General features: G+C 52.5%; 4 protein-coding genes across 4 annotated transcripts; 1 reads left to right on the top strand and 3 right to left on the bottom strand.

The window, feature by feature from the left end:
- Positions 1–1,117: 1,117 nt before the first annotated feature.
- Positions 1,118–2,850, bottom strand: PHACADRAFT_209510 (uncharacterized protein; the record flags this gene model as incomplete). The annotated part of the gene is made up of 9 exons (XM_007396252.1): positions 1,118–1,339; positions 1,398–1,508; positions 1,562–1,810; positions 1,876–1,911; positions 1,966–2,294; positions 2,365–2,389; positions 2,448–2,584; positions 2,643–2,679; positions 2,737–2,850. The coding sequence occupies 9 exons, from the start codon at positions 2,848–2,850 to the stop codon at positions 1,118–1,120; spliced, it is 1,260 nt and encodes a 419-aa protein (XP_007396314.1).
- A 1,118-nt stretch (positions 2,851–3,968) lies between these two features.
- Positions 3,969–5,273, bottom strand: PHACADRAFT_257020 (uncharacterized protein). The gene is made up of 5 exons (XM_007396251.1): positions 5,149–5,273; positions 4,954–5,088; positions 4,823–4,894; positions 4,302–4,764; positions 3,969–4,248 (listed from the first exon to the last, which is right to left on the bottom strand). Exons 1-5 carry the CDS (start codon positions 5,252–5,254, stop codon positions 4,164–4,166), a joined length of 861 nt encoding a protein of 286 aa, XP_007396313.1. The 5' UTR covers positions 5,255–5,273; the 3' UTR covers positions 3,969–4,163.
- Positions 5,274–6,356: 1,083 nt separating this feature from the next.
- PHACADRAFT_79156 (uncharacterized protein) lies at positions 6,357–7,133 on the top strand (the record flags this gene model as incomplete). The annotated part of the gene is made up of 2 exons (XM_007396250.1): positions 6,357–6,461; positions 6,516–7,133. Coding segments are annotated over 2 exons (723 nt in total), but the record flags the coding sequence as incomplete, so codon positions are not given.
- Positions 7,134–13,484: 6,351 nt separating this feature from the next.
- On the bottom strand, positions 13,485–14,864 carry PHACADRAFT_257019 (uncharacterized protein). Its single transcript, XM_007396249.1, has 5 exons — positions 14,742–14,864; positions 14,520–14,681; positions 14,347–14,451; positions 13,827–14,289; positions 13,485–13,777 (listed from the first exon to the last, which is right to left on the bottom strand). The coding sequence occupies exons 1-5, from the start codon at positions 14,845–14,847 to the stop codon at positions 13,693–13,695; spliced, it is 921 nt and encodes a 306-aa protein (XP_007396311.1). The 5' UTR covers positions 14,848–14,864; the 3' UTR covers positions 13,485–13,692.
- Between the last annotated feature and the right edge of the window lie 264 nt (positions 14,865–15,128).

Below are 15,128 nucleotides of genomic sequence, written 5' to 3'. Positions count from 1 at the left end.
GATAATCCGCTTGAGAAAGCTCCCGTCCCTTAGGCGCTGGTCAGGAGTCTGGACGGTGAGCCTTTCGAAAGATTACGCAGATTCTGCTGACATAGACACAAATCCCGCTGACGTAGTATATATAAACGGTAATTACAAGATAGCCGATAATCACCCAACCCGATAATCCGCTTGAGAAAGCTCCCGTCCCTTAGGCGCTGGTCAGGAGTCTGCTTTGTACCCGCATTACTGTGATGGCACCCTCGTTTATAAGTTTTCCCTGCTTTATTAATTTGCTTTTGCTACTTCAATCTGCCTCCGGAGGTGCTGGGAATATTTTTTAAGATAGCTCTGTATTCATGCTATAATATGATACCCATATCATGACAGACATAAGGTGAAAGACGGTAAGGTATTTTTGTAGATGCTCAGAAGCGGTCTAAAACTGGCTGAAACATGCTACTGATAGCTAGATCCAACCAGATCTCGCTCACCAAATATTCTTGCGACCACATTTATGAACTTGTGCACTTTCACTGAGCCTGGTAGGCTGGTATATTTTGTTTTAAAAGTGCTAGGTACATGCACAGAGAAGGAACAGTTGTGGAGCGTTACAATGAACGGGCAAGGTGTGATGAAAAATGTCACTCCGCCTGATCTCAGACACGGCAGGCAACGAGGGCATCTGGTGTGACACTAGTGTGACGAAATTAATAAACGAGGGAGCAGGTCCCATTTTGCGCACCGGAATCGATCCGCAGCTCTTGCAAGACCTCAATAAAATACAAAAAAATGCGAATACATAGTCAAGGTGTGCGCACATCGATTTATGCAAAACCGCTCACGAAGAGGGGTTGTGGTAAGCTACAAGAAGCAGATTTGCTCAATTTTTATAAACCAGGGTGCCATCATAGTAGGACCTGAAAGTGGCCCCGGGCTCGCCGCATTAGGATTGGATATGCAGGGAGTCTGTCAGCGCGAGGAGCGCCACTAGTAATGTGCCCTGTCAATCGCCCACGCCGTTCGTATTTTTCGTGAGTGACAATGAATATAAGCGCTGTGGCAGTACCAAATCATCCCAGAGGTCAGGTAGACATGTAAACAAAGAGCTCACACGACGTGACAGAGTCAACGGGATTTACTCGAAAACACCTCTGACTTTCAGCAGCTCAACACCTTCCTGAACATCCTCACCCAGTCGATAGCTATTGACGTAGTCAAGCTGCTGGGACGCTGATATGCCATCTGCCGTGAGTCCGCCTGGTCCCATTCCATCCTGTATTTTTCCGGCCTCCAGGGACTGGTCCCAAATCTTTTGAGAGCGAGGTCTTCGAAGCTCGTCATAGACCTTCAGTACCTCCTGTGAAATCCAGAAGTGAACACGCAGAGCAGTCAGAATCGGTGTCCCTACTACGAACCTCCACATTTTGTGGGCTTGTCTGAGGATTGCTGAGCAGCTGTGCCAAAAGCCACCCATCCTCGACACCTTGTCCAGCTCCGGCATACAGGTAAGGCAGCATACCGTGTGCCTAGCACCTTCAGTCAGTTACCATTGATACACATACACGCCAGAGTTGCCTACCGCATCCCCGAGCAGCGCCACCTTGCCTCGCACGTACGTCTTTAGGTGTGGGTACACGACACTGATATACCACTTGTTTGGCTTGTCGATGCACCCAAGCACAGCACGGATGTTGCTGCCGAAGTCGGCGTATTGTTCCGTCAGCTCTTGGTTAGAGACGGCTTCCACTGAGGGCTGCTCTGGGCCCCGAGCGATGCTAGTATGCCCAACTGGCACATCATACTGCGTCACGAAGGCAGCGATGTTGATCTTAAACAACGCCAGCATCAGGAGAAGTCGACCGCTTGAGCATCACAGAAGAGACGCAGACTCACCACCGCGCCCTTAGAGATTGGGTATATCACTATACGCTGCAGATTTCATTATTTAAGCGTCACTAACTGGAGGCTCTGACCGCCTCTCACCTTGCCAACACCGATACACTTTGACGGAATGTCCCAGAAGCTCGTGTCCACGCCCCGTACGGCAGCTTGCTCTCGCGTGACAAGCCCGCGATAACAAACCGTGTTGCTGAATAACAGCGTCTCCTTCGCACCCAGGCCTGTGACTACGCTGCGAAGTGACGACTTCACCCCATCCGCGATCAGCACGACGTCTGCCTCTGCGGCAGCCCCGTCCTCAAACGTGATCACGGATTGATCGGTCTTGCACTCCGCTGTTGTAACCGCGACTGCGCGTTTGTTGAAGTGAGTGTATGCTGGGTCGATGTGCTTGACTAGTGCTTCGAGAAGCGCTGCTCTATCGGCGTGTCAACAAGGCAAGGCTCTAGCATAGAAGTCGTACGCGCCTGTGGATAGCGGCACCATATTCCTCAGGTGGCATTGACGTCTGTCGCGTCAAATGATCTGACAGCTGCATAAACACGGACGACTTAGAAACAACCTACGGTATATAGCTCTTCATGCCCTTCGGCACCTGATACGAAGCGAAAGCCGCGTATGTTGAGACGTCCGGGCTCCGCTGTGTTCGCGAGGATGTCGTCGTAAGATCCAAGCTCGCGCATGATAGCAAGCGCATTGCAGCCTAAAGGATCAGCACGGTCAGCTAACTCGGTGGAAAGGTTTTGGACTAAGCAATATACCCAATCCGATTCCAGCACCGATCTCGCCGAGCTTGGCCTGCAACATACTGAATCGGCAAGAGGTCTTCGGAAGATGACGACGAGGAGCACACACCCTAGCCTCATAGATATGCGCATTGATGCCCTTCTGGGCCAGGGCAGCCGCGCAAGTAAGCCCGCAGATACCGCCGCCAATGATAGCAATCTGTACGTCAGATTGTACAGCCATGCTGCCTTGTCAAGGATGAGCTCGAATTTCTACGATCATCCTCACGTTCGCTTTCCATATTATATATGTCCTGCGCGGCGCCCGGGACAACGGCAGATGCTTGTCATGTAGCGTAGTCAGCTCCGTGAACTGGAAACCATAAACCAGACAAGAAATGGCTGAGACGGATGGAAGTGAGATGGGCGAGCCGGTCCCAAGCCGTCTAAGTAGTAGTCTAGTACTGCGGGCTGCTCCTCCACTGGATCGCACCGCGCTCGGTGCATAAGCAGGAATGTCAATAGTTGAATTGCAACGCCCCGCTAGGACCGTTGTACGTATGAGTCGTTAGCAGCTAAGCCGGCAGGGGGCGCCTAATTAGGTTGACCTAGGACCTGTTGCGGCTCGAATTTCAGATTAGCCGCCACACACCTGGCAAAAGCGCAAGTTGAAGTATAGTTTTACATAAGCACCTGCCTTAGACCTCTGCTAATCACGTTCAAGATTCTTTTTCAGTGGATTGCGCAGTTCAATCCGTATCATGTGCGTGATTCCTCGCCAGCAAAGAGGCGGACGACGAGGCGCGCCACTGCTCACCGGCAGACAGACCAACGAACCTTCGTGGCGTTGGTCTTCCGCATGAGCTGCGAGTGGTGCTTGGGCATGAGTCGTGCTGGACTCTATTGTCGCAGGATACTTAGTCGCGGTGCTCTTGATGTGCGAAGCGGCGCTAAATAACAGCTCCCGTTCGACTACCAGGGACTGCCAGTGAGAGTTATGGTGTTCGATGAAAGCAGTATATGCCACGTATTGACAGGAGATTGAAAGTACGCTAATTTGGGAAGTACTGTAGAGGAGACGAAGCCAGAGTTTTGTCTGGTCAGGGTGACGGAAACGCTTGGTTTTGTTGGTGGACATGCAGTACAGGTTCTAGTCTGCAACCTCGAGTGATACCGCTGGCGCGCCCGCATCCCAACGTCGCGGGGGAGGAGTGGAATCGCTATTCAATGTGGGAGGTATAGGCGATGATGCAACGTGTAAACACCGAAAGTGCAGGACCAGATCTTTCAGCCTTCCTTTACTGAAGTATTAAAAATATTACTCTTCCTCGGCCAAGACGCTGCAACTTTCGACGAAAGCGAGTAAGGTCGATGTATTGTATCGATTAACATAGGGGAAAGCACAAGAAGAGTAGTTATATCTTGACGCCGTGGGGATAGTTTGCATACATAATGGGTACATAGTTGAGACTGAGAACGTGCACAGCCGTCGGTACCTGTCATGTCGACGACCATCTAGCGACAAAGTGAACCAACGTGAACAGTGCTAGGCATAGATTATCTCGCAAGATCAGAGGTCAACAAAGGCTGGAATCGGATGACAACCTTGGCTTCTTCGACGACATTCTTCCACCCGAAGTATCTTCAATATACGTCAGCATTGGATCCACCTCTCACGTAAAGCGGAGGACTCGCCTTGCATGCGCCCAAATCTCGATCTTCTTGCCTTCCTTAATCTTACTTACCTCGTCCGAGGTGGCACTCCACTCGTATCTGTATGTCTGCGTATTCGGATCACCAGCGCGGTTCTTCACAAGGTGGCGATCAGGGTCGAGCTTCTCCTCCGTACACATAGTGTACCACGTCCAAGAGTTCTTGGACGGGCCGCCCTCGAGTACCGGGAGCCACCCCTGGTCGTGGCCGCGAATGAGAAGAGACACGTGCATGATCCTGTCGCACTGCGCTTGGGTGAGGGGGACCGAAAGAACAAGAATGTCGTCGTCAACGACGACTCTCTTGCCACTGGTCTGGGAGATGGTGGGGAAGCACTCGGCGTATTTAAGGATCCTATCCACAACACGACTCGGAAGGATCTTCCTCAGCATGAACCGCGTGCGGACTGCGTCTGCACACGTCAAATCCGACTTGATCGCCGGAGCTGAAGCACAGAGTGCTTAGCTATGCAGCGCGTAAGGGGAGTTTGATGCACTACGCACGCGGGGCAATTGTAGGGCACCACGGCGGCGTGGCATCTATTCTTGTAGTAACGGATCCTTGGTACAGAGGAGCTGTAGGATGATCGCAAAGTCATAATGCGGACAGCCCGATGATGTTATCGATGACCTACAAGAGGGAGCCCTGAGCTCAGGACTTCCAATACACCCGGCGCCTCCTCTACGAGACTCGTAGTTTATAAAACCGACATGATTCGATGGGCTGGTGGCTCTCGAATATGACGGGCTGTACTCAATGATAGGCCGCACTGCGGTATAATATGCCAATTCTAGCGGATACCAACGAGATGCCGGAGTAAATGACTCACCAGGTTGAGGTGTAGTGCGACCCCCCGTCGACCTTGGCGACGGCGGAGAACCAAAGATGTGAAAAGGATTGAGCTGTGTTTTCAAATGCGTAAGACTATCTATCATGGTAGAGGAGAACGGGGATGGGGGTTAGACGTCAAGGTGGGCACTGGGCACGAGCGGGCGTCCCCTCGAGGAGGCGATGAACGGGGGTTCCCGTGGGAGAAACGGCGTTGCATTAACGGAACGCTGTGGATGACTACCGCTTCCATAGGTCCCTGTGCCACTGACACGCAGAGGCCTGAACTATGGCCCATCCGTCGAGAAATCAAACCTTCAGGCTCCTTCAGGCCTCAAGCTTCAAGCGTCATGCACCGCCCGATACCAATCTTCCGAGGTTGGCCCTGTACTGATTGACCACTCATTGTCAGACTACTCATACCGTCCAGCAGTTGCTTACCTCTTTGTTTTGATACTCCTAATAATACTAACCCGATTCCTGTAAATGACAACGTTTTCAAAACATTTGTATTGTGTAGCGCCCCCCGGCGCTGCTTACATAAACGCTGAGGGCTTCAATTTTCCACACAGTGTCAATGTTCAACAGAACTCTATCCACCAGGTGGCCTTCCAGCAAAACATGTTTTCGAAGATATTTATCATACTGTTGCTGGTGGTCAGGTCAATGGTGCAACTAGGCAACTCTTCGGTCAGATTTCGCAGGAACTACTCTTGACGTAGCGCGAGAGAAGGATCGCAGATATCTCCTTCACGGACTAGGTTTCTCGTGAGATGCTCACATGCTTTTACCGCCGCATTAATCTTTCGAAGACCTCTGGTGAGTGGTAGGCGCCATTAGTCTCACAGAAAACTAGCACGTTCATCGAGCATCTCTCCTCTTTCCCAGCACTCTTTGCTCCTCTCGAGCTGCGGATTTTCTGGATGCCGCCACGCCCTCGCGCTGTACCCCAGTCTCGTCCCTCCATTTCGTTGAGGCGTACGTTCTCTGTCTACCGGGCCCTGGCATCACGTTTAATAACACGCAGATCACGGAGAAACGGACGTGGATCCCGACTCCTCGATCCATGGTGGTGGAGAGGCGCAGTACTGGAGAGCACTCGCCGAGCTAACTCAGGTTGTCAGTAACAAACTCGACCAAGTATCTTCCAGGCTCGAGCAAGTATCTTCTGGGCTGTCCGAGCTCACGCGACTACAACAGTCTGCATCAGATGCCAGCAGCACCGGCTGGGGTCTCTTGGAGAAGACTGTTCGTGGCTACGATGAAGATGAAATAAAGTCACGCACCGATAACATTGATACCCTTCTTCTCTTTGTAAGTCCTCCCGTAGTTTCAGATCAATCAGTCGCTCAGACCGGTACGGCGTAGGCCGGCCTCTATGCAGCCATCTTGGCAGCTTTCAGCGTAGTCTCTCTTACCTTCCTCAAGCCAGACACTGGTCAGCAGACAGTCGCGCTATTGCAACAGCTTGTAAACGGGTCGTCCGATTTTACCAGCAATCCTGGACGACAGAGCGACGCAACTTCGGATGATGATGACTTCAAGCCCCCGGGCTGGGCTGTCCGCGTTAACGTCTTGTGGTTTGCGAGTCTCGTCATCAGCCTTTCCGCCGCATCTCTCGGAATCCTTGTCAGACAGTGGCTCGTGGAATCTCTTGCGCGAACCTACAAATCTCCACAGCAGCTCCTCCGTGCTCGACAATATCGCGATCCGGCAACGAGAAGATGGTTGGTCACCCACTTCGCGGATGCGTTACCCATGCTCTTGGAGTTTGCCCTTCTTCTCTTCTTCGCCGGACTCTGCGAATTCACGGCCGCTTTCAATCCCAGCGTCGGCCATACTACGTGGCCACTTGTCACCGGATGGGGATTCCTCCTATTCGCCTCATTCATACTCCCGTGTTTCTTTCCGCATTGCCCATACAAGACGAACTTTCTGTATGAAGTTGCATCGTTCATTCGCCGAGAACTCTATGCACCAACTATCAAAAAACTTTCGCGCAACGCGAACAAGACGTTTATTGCCGACATTGCCGAAGAAGCGGACGTGGTACAGTGGCGTAGCGTTGCGGATGATGTCAAGCTCATGCTCTACGCTGACTCCATCATACCTGAGACAGGCCTGGTAGAGACTATACTTGGCATCTACGAGCAAACTGGCCCTCATAAGCCCGTTAACACGCTGAAATTTTCGCTCACGCTGCTTTCCCATCGGATCGGACTCGACTTCGGTCGCCTCATCGAGGCCGAAACCTTACTTCACATCACCCAGCTGTCTCTCCCCGACTGGCAGCACTTGACCTCGCTGACCGCTAATGCCTTGGCTTCACCCGACAACTTTAAGGATGAAGAGGACGACGAGGATGAGCATATAGACATCCGCCCTTTCCGGCACGCTGCCTTCCGCTTCTTGGTATCGCCTACGAGACATGAGCTTTCCAGGGCTCCAGCAGAATTGATAAGCCTTTGCCTCAGCCGCAATAAATATCTCGTCTTCAAGGACGTTCTAGTGAAATTATCCGATTCCGGCGACCTAGGTCTTAGGGAGAGGATCGGGCTCATCCTGAGGTTGACTGGGCTTGCTTTGGGAGTCAAACTGCCGACACAGGAGTTAAAGAAGCTTCTGCCGCTCGAGTCGTTGGACCACAAATGCCGTGTTCAGGTGATGCGTGTCACCATGGAGGCGTTGCGCAAAACGCCTGAGTCTAGATCTAAGGCACCGCCCGACGGAATTCGTCGCAGAGTCAGGGACCAGGTCGAGCCCGTTGTCGATGCCATGATGGTCCTGCTCTCTGGATCGCCCAGAGCTCTATCCCCTGCCGACAAGGAGGTTATACAGACACTGAATGTTTCCACGACCGGCCTCTCAGTCGTTCTCACAGCCCTCGACGATTCTCTCCCGGATACTCTCGATATTGGAGAACGAGCTGTTCTCGCCGCTCGCAGTCTCCTCTCCCTCTATCTCCCACAAATGTCCCTTGACGCAGACGAGATTGTATCTTCCCTCGATCTCACTAATGTTCCCGAGGTCGTCCAGAGGCTCTTGATAGAGCGGCTCTCTGAAACCATGGAGAAAGAGTTCACGTCTATCACGTACACGGAGGCCGTTCCGTACTGGATCAAGGCTTGCCTTTTCCTCATGGTCTCAGTCTCGGATCGCCTACTGAAAGACAGAGAGAAGCGGTTGATCGCGAACGCCCTCCGATCTCCGTCCTGTTTGAGATTCCTGCTCGACAGGCCCATCGCGCACACGACCAACCATGGGTTTGGTGACCAGGTTGTCTCAGTCGTCCGGATCCTGAGCCATGTTGGATTTGATTCCTTACCGCGGATGGGCGCACGGAGACGCCTGTCCCGGATCCCCTCCCCCAGCGAGTTCGGACTTCACCCCGAAACGTATCGCGGTCTCGTGACATGGATAGCGGAGAGATGGGACGACTGGAAGAACAGGCATGCCGACAAAGCTGAAATCACCCAAGAGTCGTGGTGGGCGTTCGACGCGGTCACGTTTCTGCTCTCCAATGAACCGGCCTACGACCTTCCGCTGGCCGCCAATCAACTCCTTCGTGACTTCGCACTCAGCGGACGCTGTTTGGACTCGTTTTTCGGCGCACTCCAGTATCACCCCGCAGAGCGCTTTGCTATCTCAGCCCCGAACGGCGCACAAGACCGGGTCTCGTGGACCCAGACCATATGGGCGGCGTCGAGATTCATGAAGGCGATTCGTGCTACGAGCGGAGAGGACCGCATTGCATTGCTACCTGCATGGATGACTATCACCGGCAAGCTATACAACATCCTGCCGCCGCACGATCCTACCTGCTCGTCGAATAACGGGAACTGGACGACGACGCAGCAAGACGCGGTCTGCTTACTGTTGTCTCGGCTGGGCCCTCGCCCGCCTCCCGCGACGGAGAAGCTGATCAGGCACTTCATATCGGACGCGCACGTCCGGGGAGCGGTACTCGCCGCGCTCACGAACTATCGAGCTTTCCAGGAGCAGCCGGCCGACCTCATGTGGCTAGCATTGACTCTCACCAGATATATCCTTGGTAGGCAAAGCTCAATAGATTCGCTGGACGAGGTCCTCGACTTTGGAGCTGTCGATGAGGATCTTCGAGAGAGTCTAGCCAAGCTTGTCGCAGATGCTCTTGCCGAACGACACAGTTCCAGAGTGACGCAGACGCCCCCATGGGTTATCGACGCAGTCATCTTCCTGCTCTCGGTCCAAGAAGGGCGGCCCCAGATCGCAGGCCACGACGAAGGAAACAAACCGCCTCCGCCAGGTGTCCTCGCCCTCCGCGACTGCTTCTGCGGGCCCGCGACGGCCATTGCAACGGGCATACGTCTCCGCCGCTCGCCTTTCGTTCCCCTGGCGCACAAGCTTCTGCACGTGTGCGAGACTGGCATAGCCCTAAAGCACGCACTTGCGCTCTACATACCGTACCTCTGCGACAAGGTCGATAACAATAAGATTGACAACGCGGCGCATGCGCATCGGTCCCTTATTGACGTCTTGGAGAACACAGACTGCGAGACACATCTGAGCAAACGGGAGCGGCAGCGCGTCTCCGAAGATATCAGGAATCTACTGGAAAATTCTGCTAAGAGGACTCACCTGCCTTCCGGTGCTTGGCCAGATGTATCCGTCGAAGTCATAGTGACGCTGGGCCAGCTGGCGCTTTTCGCGCCGCGGTCGGTCACAATCAGGATTTTCACATCTATGTGGCAGGATCCCGATAGCTTCGGGCTCTTCTGGTTCTTTGCGGGGCTCCACGAGCAGGATCGGTTAGACGAAAAGTCCGAGGCCGGGCGACTGTGCAAGGAGGTTCTCGCTCAGGCGGACACCCACGGTACGCAGTGACGACATGCGCGTAGCTCTGGCTGATTATGATCCGCCTTTTTCAGAGGTGACAAAATGCTTGGAGCAGTCGTGCCGCAGGCTCAAAGCCTTGCTAGATGGGCAGAAGTACGGTCACCAGCTGCTCGGCCTTGGTCCTTTGGACTATGTCCGCCTCTGTCGCCTCTGCCTCCGCGCGTACCAAGACGCTGTTTCTCTGATGGCCAGCAGCCGTGCTTCTACGAGCAACGGACACGCGGTCCCCCCTGATGCCAACGCCAGTAGTTGGTGGACTCATCTTTGGACGCTTCTAGCCAAGTTAGTCGCCAAGTATGATAAAGATAAGGGCTGGAACGGTCTGCCGCGCGATAGTACGAACGAGAAAATAGAGCAGACCAAACGCCCGCAGCGGATCAGCCTGAGGAGCACTCTCCAATGTAAGCCAGCCCAGCTCAATTATTCATCCGTTATGCTAACCTCAAGCTCAGCGGCCGAAGCTGTCTCCCCTCAGCTCCATCTCCTTCAGCAGGACATTGCAATAGCGGGCGAGTGCATTTCTATGATTGACGTTTTGGAAGCTTGTGGCATTGATTTCCCGGACGAGTTACGAGTCGCGCTTGAGGACTTCTCGTCTCACCCGTTGTCACAGGATAGTTAGTAGCGAGGCTCCCGTCGATGTCAGAGCCAGTGTTGGATAATGTCGTTATGGCTCCCAATCGGCCCGAGGCCTTGGTTTTCCTACTCGATCGAGGTAGTATCTTAAAACAGTTAGGCCAGCACACTGCCTTCTGAAGCGCTACGCGTGTCATGGCTCCTGGGGCCTTGGAGCACTGTGGCTAAGGAGTATAAATGCTGAGAATAAAGATGATACAGCACTCGAGTATATTATATTGTGTCACGGCACTTACTGAGTGCGTACCTTTACTGGCAGGATCGCTCGCAGAACCACGCGAGAATGCTCTGAACTCCGACTTCCACATGATCACATATCTTGGAAATAGTGTTCGCCTATTTTACACATCTCAATGTGGCGAGTAGACAGGGCAGGTTGCAGGATATCACGATGCAGCATTTTTGAGCCATTTTCGACGCGTTGTGGCGCTTTCATTTATTTTCATTTGGATAAGTTCCACGACGACGAGAGCTCCCGCGGAACTATGTCAGAATAGCCGCCACGAAGTACCTTCAGTTGCTGACTCAAACGTACATGTCACTTCTCAAGTGCGCATACTCGGCTCGCATATACTCAAAAATTATGATAGGCGGGACCAGGCGAGAGTAGTGGCTAGTGACTAGTCGCAGCGGGTCCCTCATCTGGAAAAACGCAACGTGGTACATGGCTAACAGACCGGCCCATACCACTCGGACCACTGGACACATCCCCCAGAGCTGGACCATGCAGACCATCCACCATCAAATATGTACCAGTATATCTCGGCCTGGAGTAGACATACCACTATTAATGCCATCTATACTCACCTGCATGCGGCACATACATGTCTGTACTGCACTAGACCTAACCATACTGTAGCGAACGGCTTGTCCACGCTTTCCTAATCAGGTAACCGGTTCGCACAATGACCGTCGCAGCCATGATGGTAGAGGAAGATACATTGATTGCGGTACATAGATATAGATGACACTATTGTACACCATAAAAAGGTATCATGGATCCTCTGGACCATTCCCGGAACGGTGTTGCACTTGTCTTCATCATCAGTACTACAGAGGTTTCATATTGGCTGATGGTCACCATAATGGGTCTAACCTCGCGTGAGCTGTGTCTGCGGATACGACGGCGGTGGGTGTGCAATCCATGGCGGTGTGTACTGCGTACTGCAGGTCTTCATGTCTCAAAGACAACGTATAAACTATCATATATCAGCAGGGAGGCACATGCGTACAAGTGTGGTAATGTCTGAGCAAGATAGCTGACTGCCGTTGTAGACATTGGCAGCAGCCGCAACCACGTGTATCACACGGCAGGTGCGTGCATTGTGCCGAGACGTGGCTGGGGTGTACATGGATCGTGGATGCAGCGTGAGCTTCACACATGTGCCGAGAGCTGATACAACTACGACCACGGGTGCACCTCGCTCATTGACATGGTTTCACGCGAACGTACCTCTGTTTGTCAGGCAAGCTATACAATGATGATGAAGTAAAGACGCACCTTGAGCAACGAGACTCTGGTAGCTATACTTCTGAGCTTGTACCTTCAGCTTGTGTCCACTGCCTGCAGGCTGCCTGCACGACTGAAGCACAGCTTTCAAGACAGATAAAGAAGGCGACAGCTGCTTAGTGCTTACCATAGACCCACAAAATACCAGTGCTCTGTATATCTAGATAGATTCTTGCTGGTTACTCTTCAGAAGTCTGGTTGGTTGTTGACCGGGGGAAATCGGATGAGACTGTATGGAACATGACTGGACACAAGCGGTGAGATAGCATGGAGCTTCTTTCACTTGATAAAGAATATTTTCATGCTCAGTTGGCTGTGATGTCCAAAGCGCAGCGTGGATGGTTGCGGAGAGGAGATGAAGAAGGGCGAAGTGCGAGAGTAGCGAATGAACCGAGGCGACAGGCGGCAATATTATCACATTTAGGGCAGGCGATCATACACTTCACTCACCGTGGTGTTAGTTGTAGGTTGACCGAGTTAGACCCTTTTTTCGCCATATACATGCCAATAGCAATCTCATACCCTATTGTCTTCAGGATCACTCAAAGCACACACAATGAAACGGCCTGTAAAGCACAAGGAATTTTTGTTGCGATACAAAGCTGTCTGTACTGTCGTAAGTATGATCTCCTGCGTCTATACCATTGACTGACTGGTCTGTACCCTCCAGACCGCCCTGGGCCTTAGCACTATGGGACATATACCACTCTAGGTGCTCTCGATACCGCGTCCTTGCACATACCAGTCTGTGTAGCCCTGTAAAGCACAGACTACTAGTGGGCTGGTCTGGCAGAATGTGTTTTTCCAGATGTCGTTCCCATCCGCTCTTAACTCCGACGTGTAAACACCGTCGGCCAGTGCATCGGACTTTGAAAGCAAAGTGCACTGTGTGCGACGCTGCGCTGAATACTACTATAACAGCTCCTGTTCGACTATCAGCGAGTCCCGACTACCAGTGAGAGTTGTGATCTTCGACGAAGGCAGTACAGGCCACTTATTGACAGAGGACTGAAAGTACGCTAATTTGGGAAATACTGTAAAGGAGACGAAGTCAGATTATTGTCTGGTCAGGATGACGGAAACGCTTGGTTTTGTTGATGGACGTGTACAGGATCTAGTCCGCACCCTCGAGTGATACCGCTGGCGCGCCCGCATCCCTGCGCCGCAGGGGAGGGGAATTGCTGTTCAATTCAGGCGTAGGAGATGTTGTGTAAATACCGAAATTGCAGGACGCAGATCTTTCAGCCTTCCTCAACTGAAGCATAATTTTTTAAAAGCTTCCGAGTCCCTTCGGCCAAGACGCTGCGACTTTCGATAAAGCGAGTAAGGTAGATGTATTGTATATGTCAACATAGAGTAAAACACAAGAAAAGTGAGTTGTACCGTGATTCCATGGTGACAACTCGTCCATATAATGAATGAGTACATATTTCAAATCAAGATCGTGCGCAGCCGTCGTCACCTGTCACGACGACGGCTACCTAGTGATATAGTGAAACCAACGCGAGCATGATTAGGCGTGGACTATCTCGCAAGATCAGATGTTAACAAAGGTTGAAAGCGGATGGTGATCTTGGCCTCCTCGACGACATTCTTCCACCCGAAGTATCTTCAGCATACATCAGTACTGAGCTCGCTACGTACAGTGGGGAACACACCTCGCATGTGCCCAAATCTCGATCTTCCTGCCCTCCTTAATCTTACACACCTCGTCCGAAGTGACACTCCACTCGTATCTGTATGTCTGTGTATCTGGATCACCAGGGCGGTTCTTCACAAGTCGGCGATCAGGGTCGAGCTTCTCCTCTGTGCACATGGTGTACCACGTCCAGGAATTCTTGGACGGGCCGCCCTCAAGTACCGGGAGCCACCCCTGGTCGTGGCCGCGAATGAGAAGAGACACGTGCATGATCCTGTCGCACTGTGCCTGGCTGAGGGGAATAGAAAGAACAAGGATGTCATCGTCAACGACGACTCTCTTGCCGCTAGTTTGGGTGATGGTGGGGAAGCACTCGGCATATTTGAGGATCCTGTCCACGATACGACTCGGGAGAATCTTCCTCAGCATGAACCGCGTGCGGACTGCGTCTGCACATGTCAGATCCGACTTGACCACCGGAGCTAAAGCACAAAATGCTTAGCTATGCAGAGTGCAAGGGGGTTCAGTGCGCTACATACGCAGGGAAATCCCGGGACACCTCGGCGGCGGCAGGGTTTGGGGTCGTACACGCACCAGCGTTGATTCATCTATTCTGACAGTACGTGATATCCGACTTGGAGAAGCTACAGGAGAATCCCAGCTGATTTTACAACGTGGACGGTCTACTTCGAAGGTGTTATTAATTACTTACGAGAGGGAGTCCTGGACTCAGGACTTCCGGCTCGTCCAGCGCTTCGTTGAAACGGACTCCACGGCCTAGATCCTCTGGGAGACACGTAGCTTGTAACAACAGCACGGTCCGATGCGCTGATGGATCTCGTATACGACGAAGTATGCTTGAGAATGGGCCGCCCTGCGAGAGAAGATGTCAAGTCTGGTAGATGCCGATGAGATGCCCGAGTAGGTGACTCACCAGGCTGAGAGAGAATGCGCCTCCCCGTCGGCCTTGGAGATGGCTGGGAATCGAAAACGTGAAAGGGATTGAGCTGAGTTTTCCAGTGAGTAAGAGAATCTAACATGACAAAGGGGAACGGGGATGGGGGCAGACGTCAAGTTGGAACTGGGCACGAGGGGGCCCCTTGAGGAGGCGATGAACGGGGGTTCCCGTGGGAGAGAACGGCGTGACAACTGCATCAATGGAATGCTGTGGATAACTACCACCTGGAGCTTACGTATTTTAAAACTTATAAGCGTGACATACCCCCCCCTGTTTGCCACGCTAATTCGCGCAATTTGCGTAAGAGCCACTAGCACGCTGATATCTTTCTAAAATATACCAAGTATGCATTTGGAAGACCCC

This window comes from Phanerochaete carnosa (genome assembly GCF_000300595.1).
Source record: "Phanerochaete carnosa HHB-10118-sp unplaced genomic scaffold PHACAscaffold_5, whole genome shotgun sequence".
NCBI lineage: Eukaryota > Fungi > Basidiomycota > Agaricomycetes > Polyporales > Phanerochaetaceae > Phanerochaete > Phanerochaete carnosa.
Note: the sequence above shows the minus strand (reverse complement) of the source record. Positions and strands in the feature narration are given on the sequence as shown.

Bases quoted from the DNA above. Each gene is read 5' to 3' on its own strand.
- PHACADRAFT_257020 (XM_007396251.1), bottom strand. From the start codon at position 5,254: ATGATAGATAGTCTTACGCATTTGAAAACACAGCTCAATCCTTTTCAC. The intron at 5,089-5,148 runs GTGAGTCATTTA...ATTATACCGCAG, and splicing joins TCGCACTACACCTCAACCTG to TGCGGCCTATCATTGAGTAC. The intron at 4,895-4,953 runs GTAGGTCATCGA...ATCATCCTACAG, and splicing joins TGAGCTCAGGGCTCCCTCTT to CTCCTCTGTACCAAGGATCC.
- PHACADRAFT_257019 (XM_007396249.1), bottom strand. From the start codon at position 14,847: ATGTTAGATTCTCTTACTCACTGGAAAACTCAGCTCAATCCCTTTCAC. The intron at 14,682-14,741 runs GTGAGTCACCTA...CTTCTCTCGCAG, and splicing joins GCGCATTCTCTCTCAGCCTG to GGCGGCCCATTCTCAAGCAT. The intron at 14,452-14,519 runs GTAAGTAATTAA...ATTCTCCTGTAG, and splicing joins TGAGTCCAGGACTCCCTCTC to CTTCTCCAAGTCGGATATCA.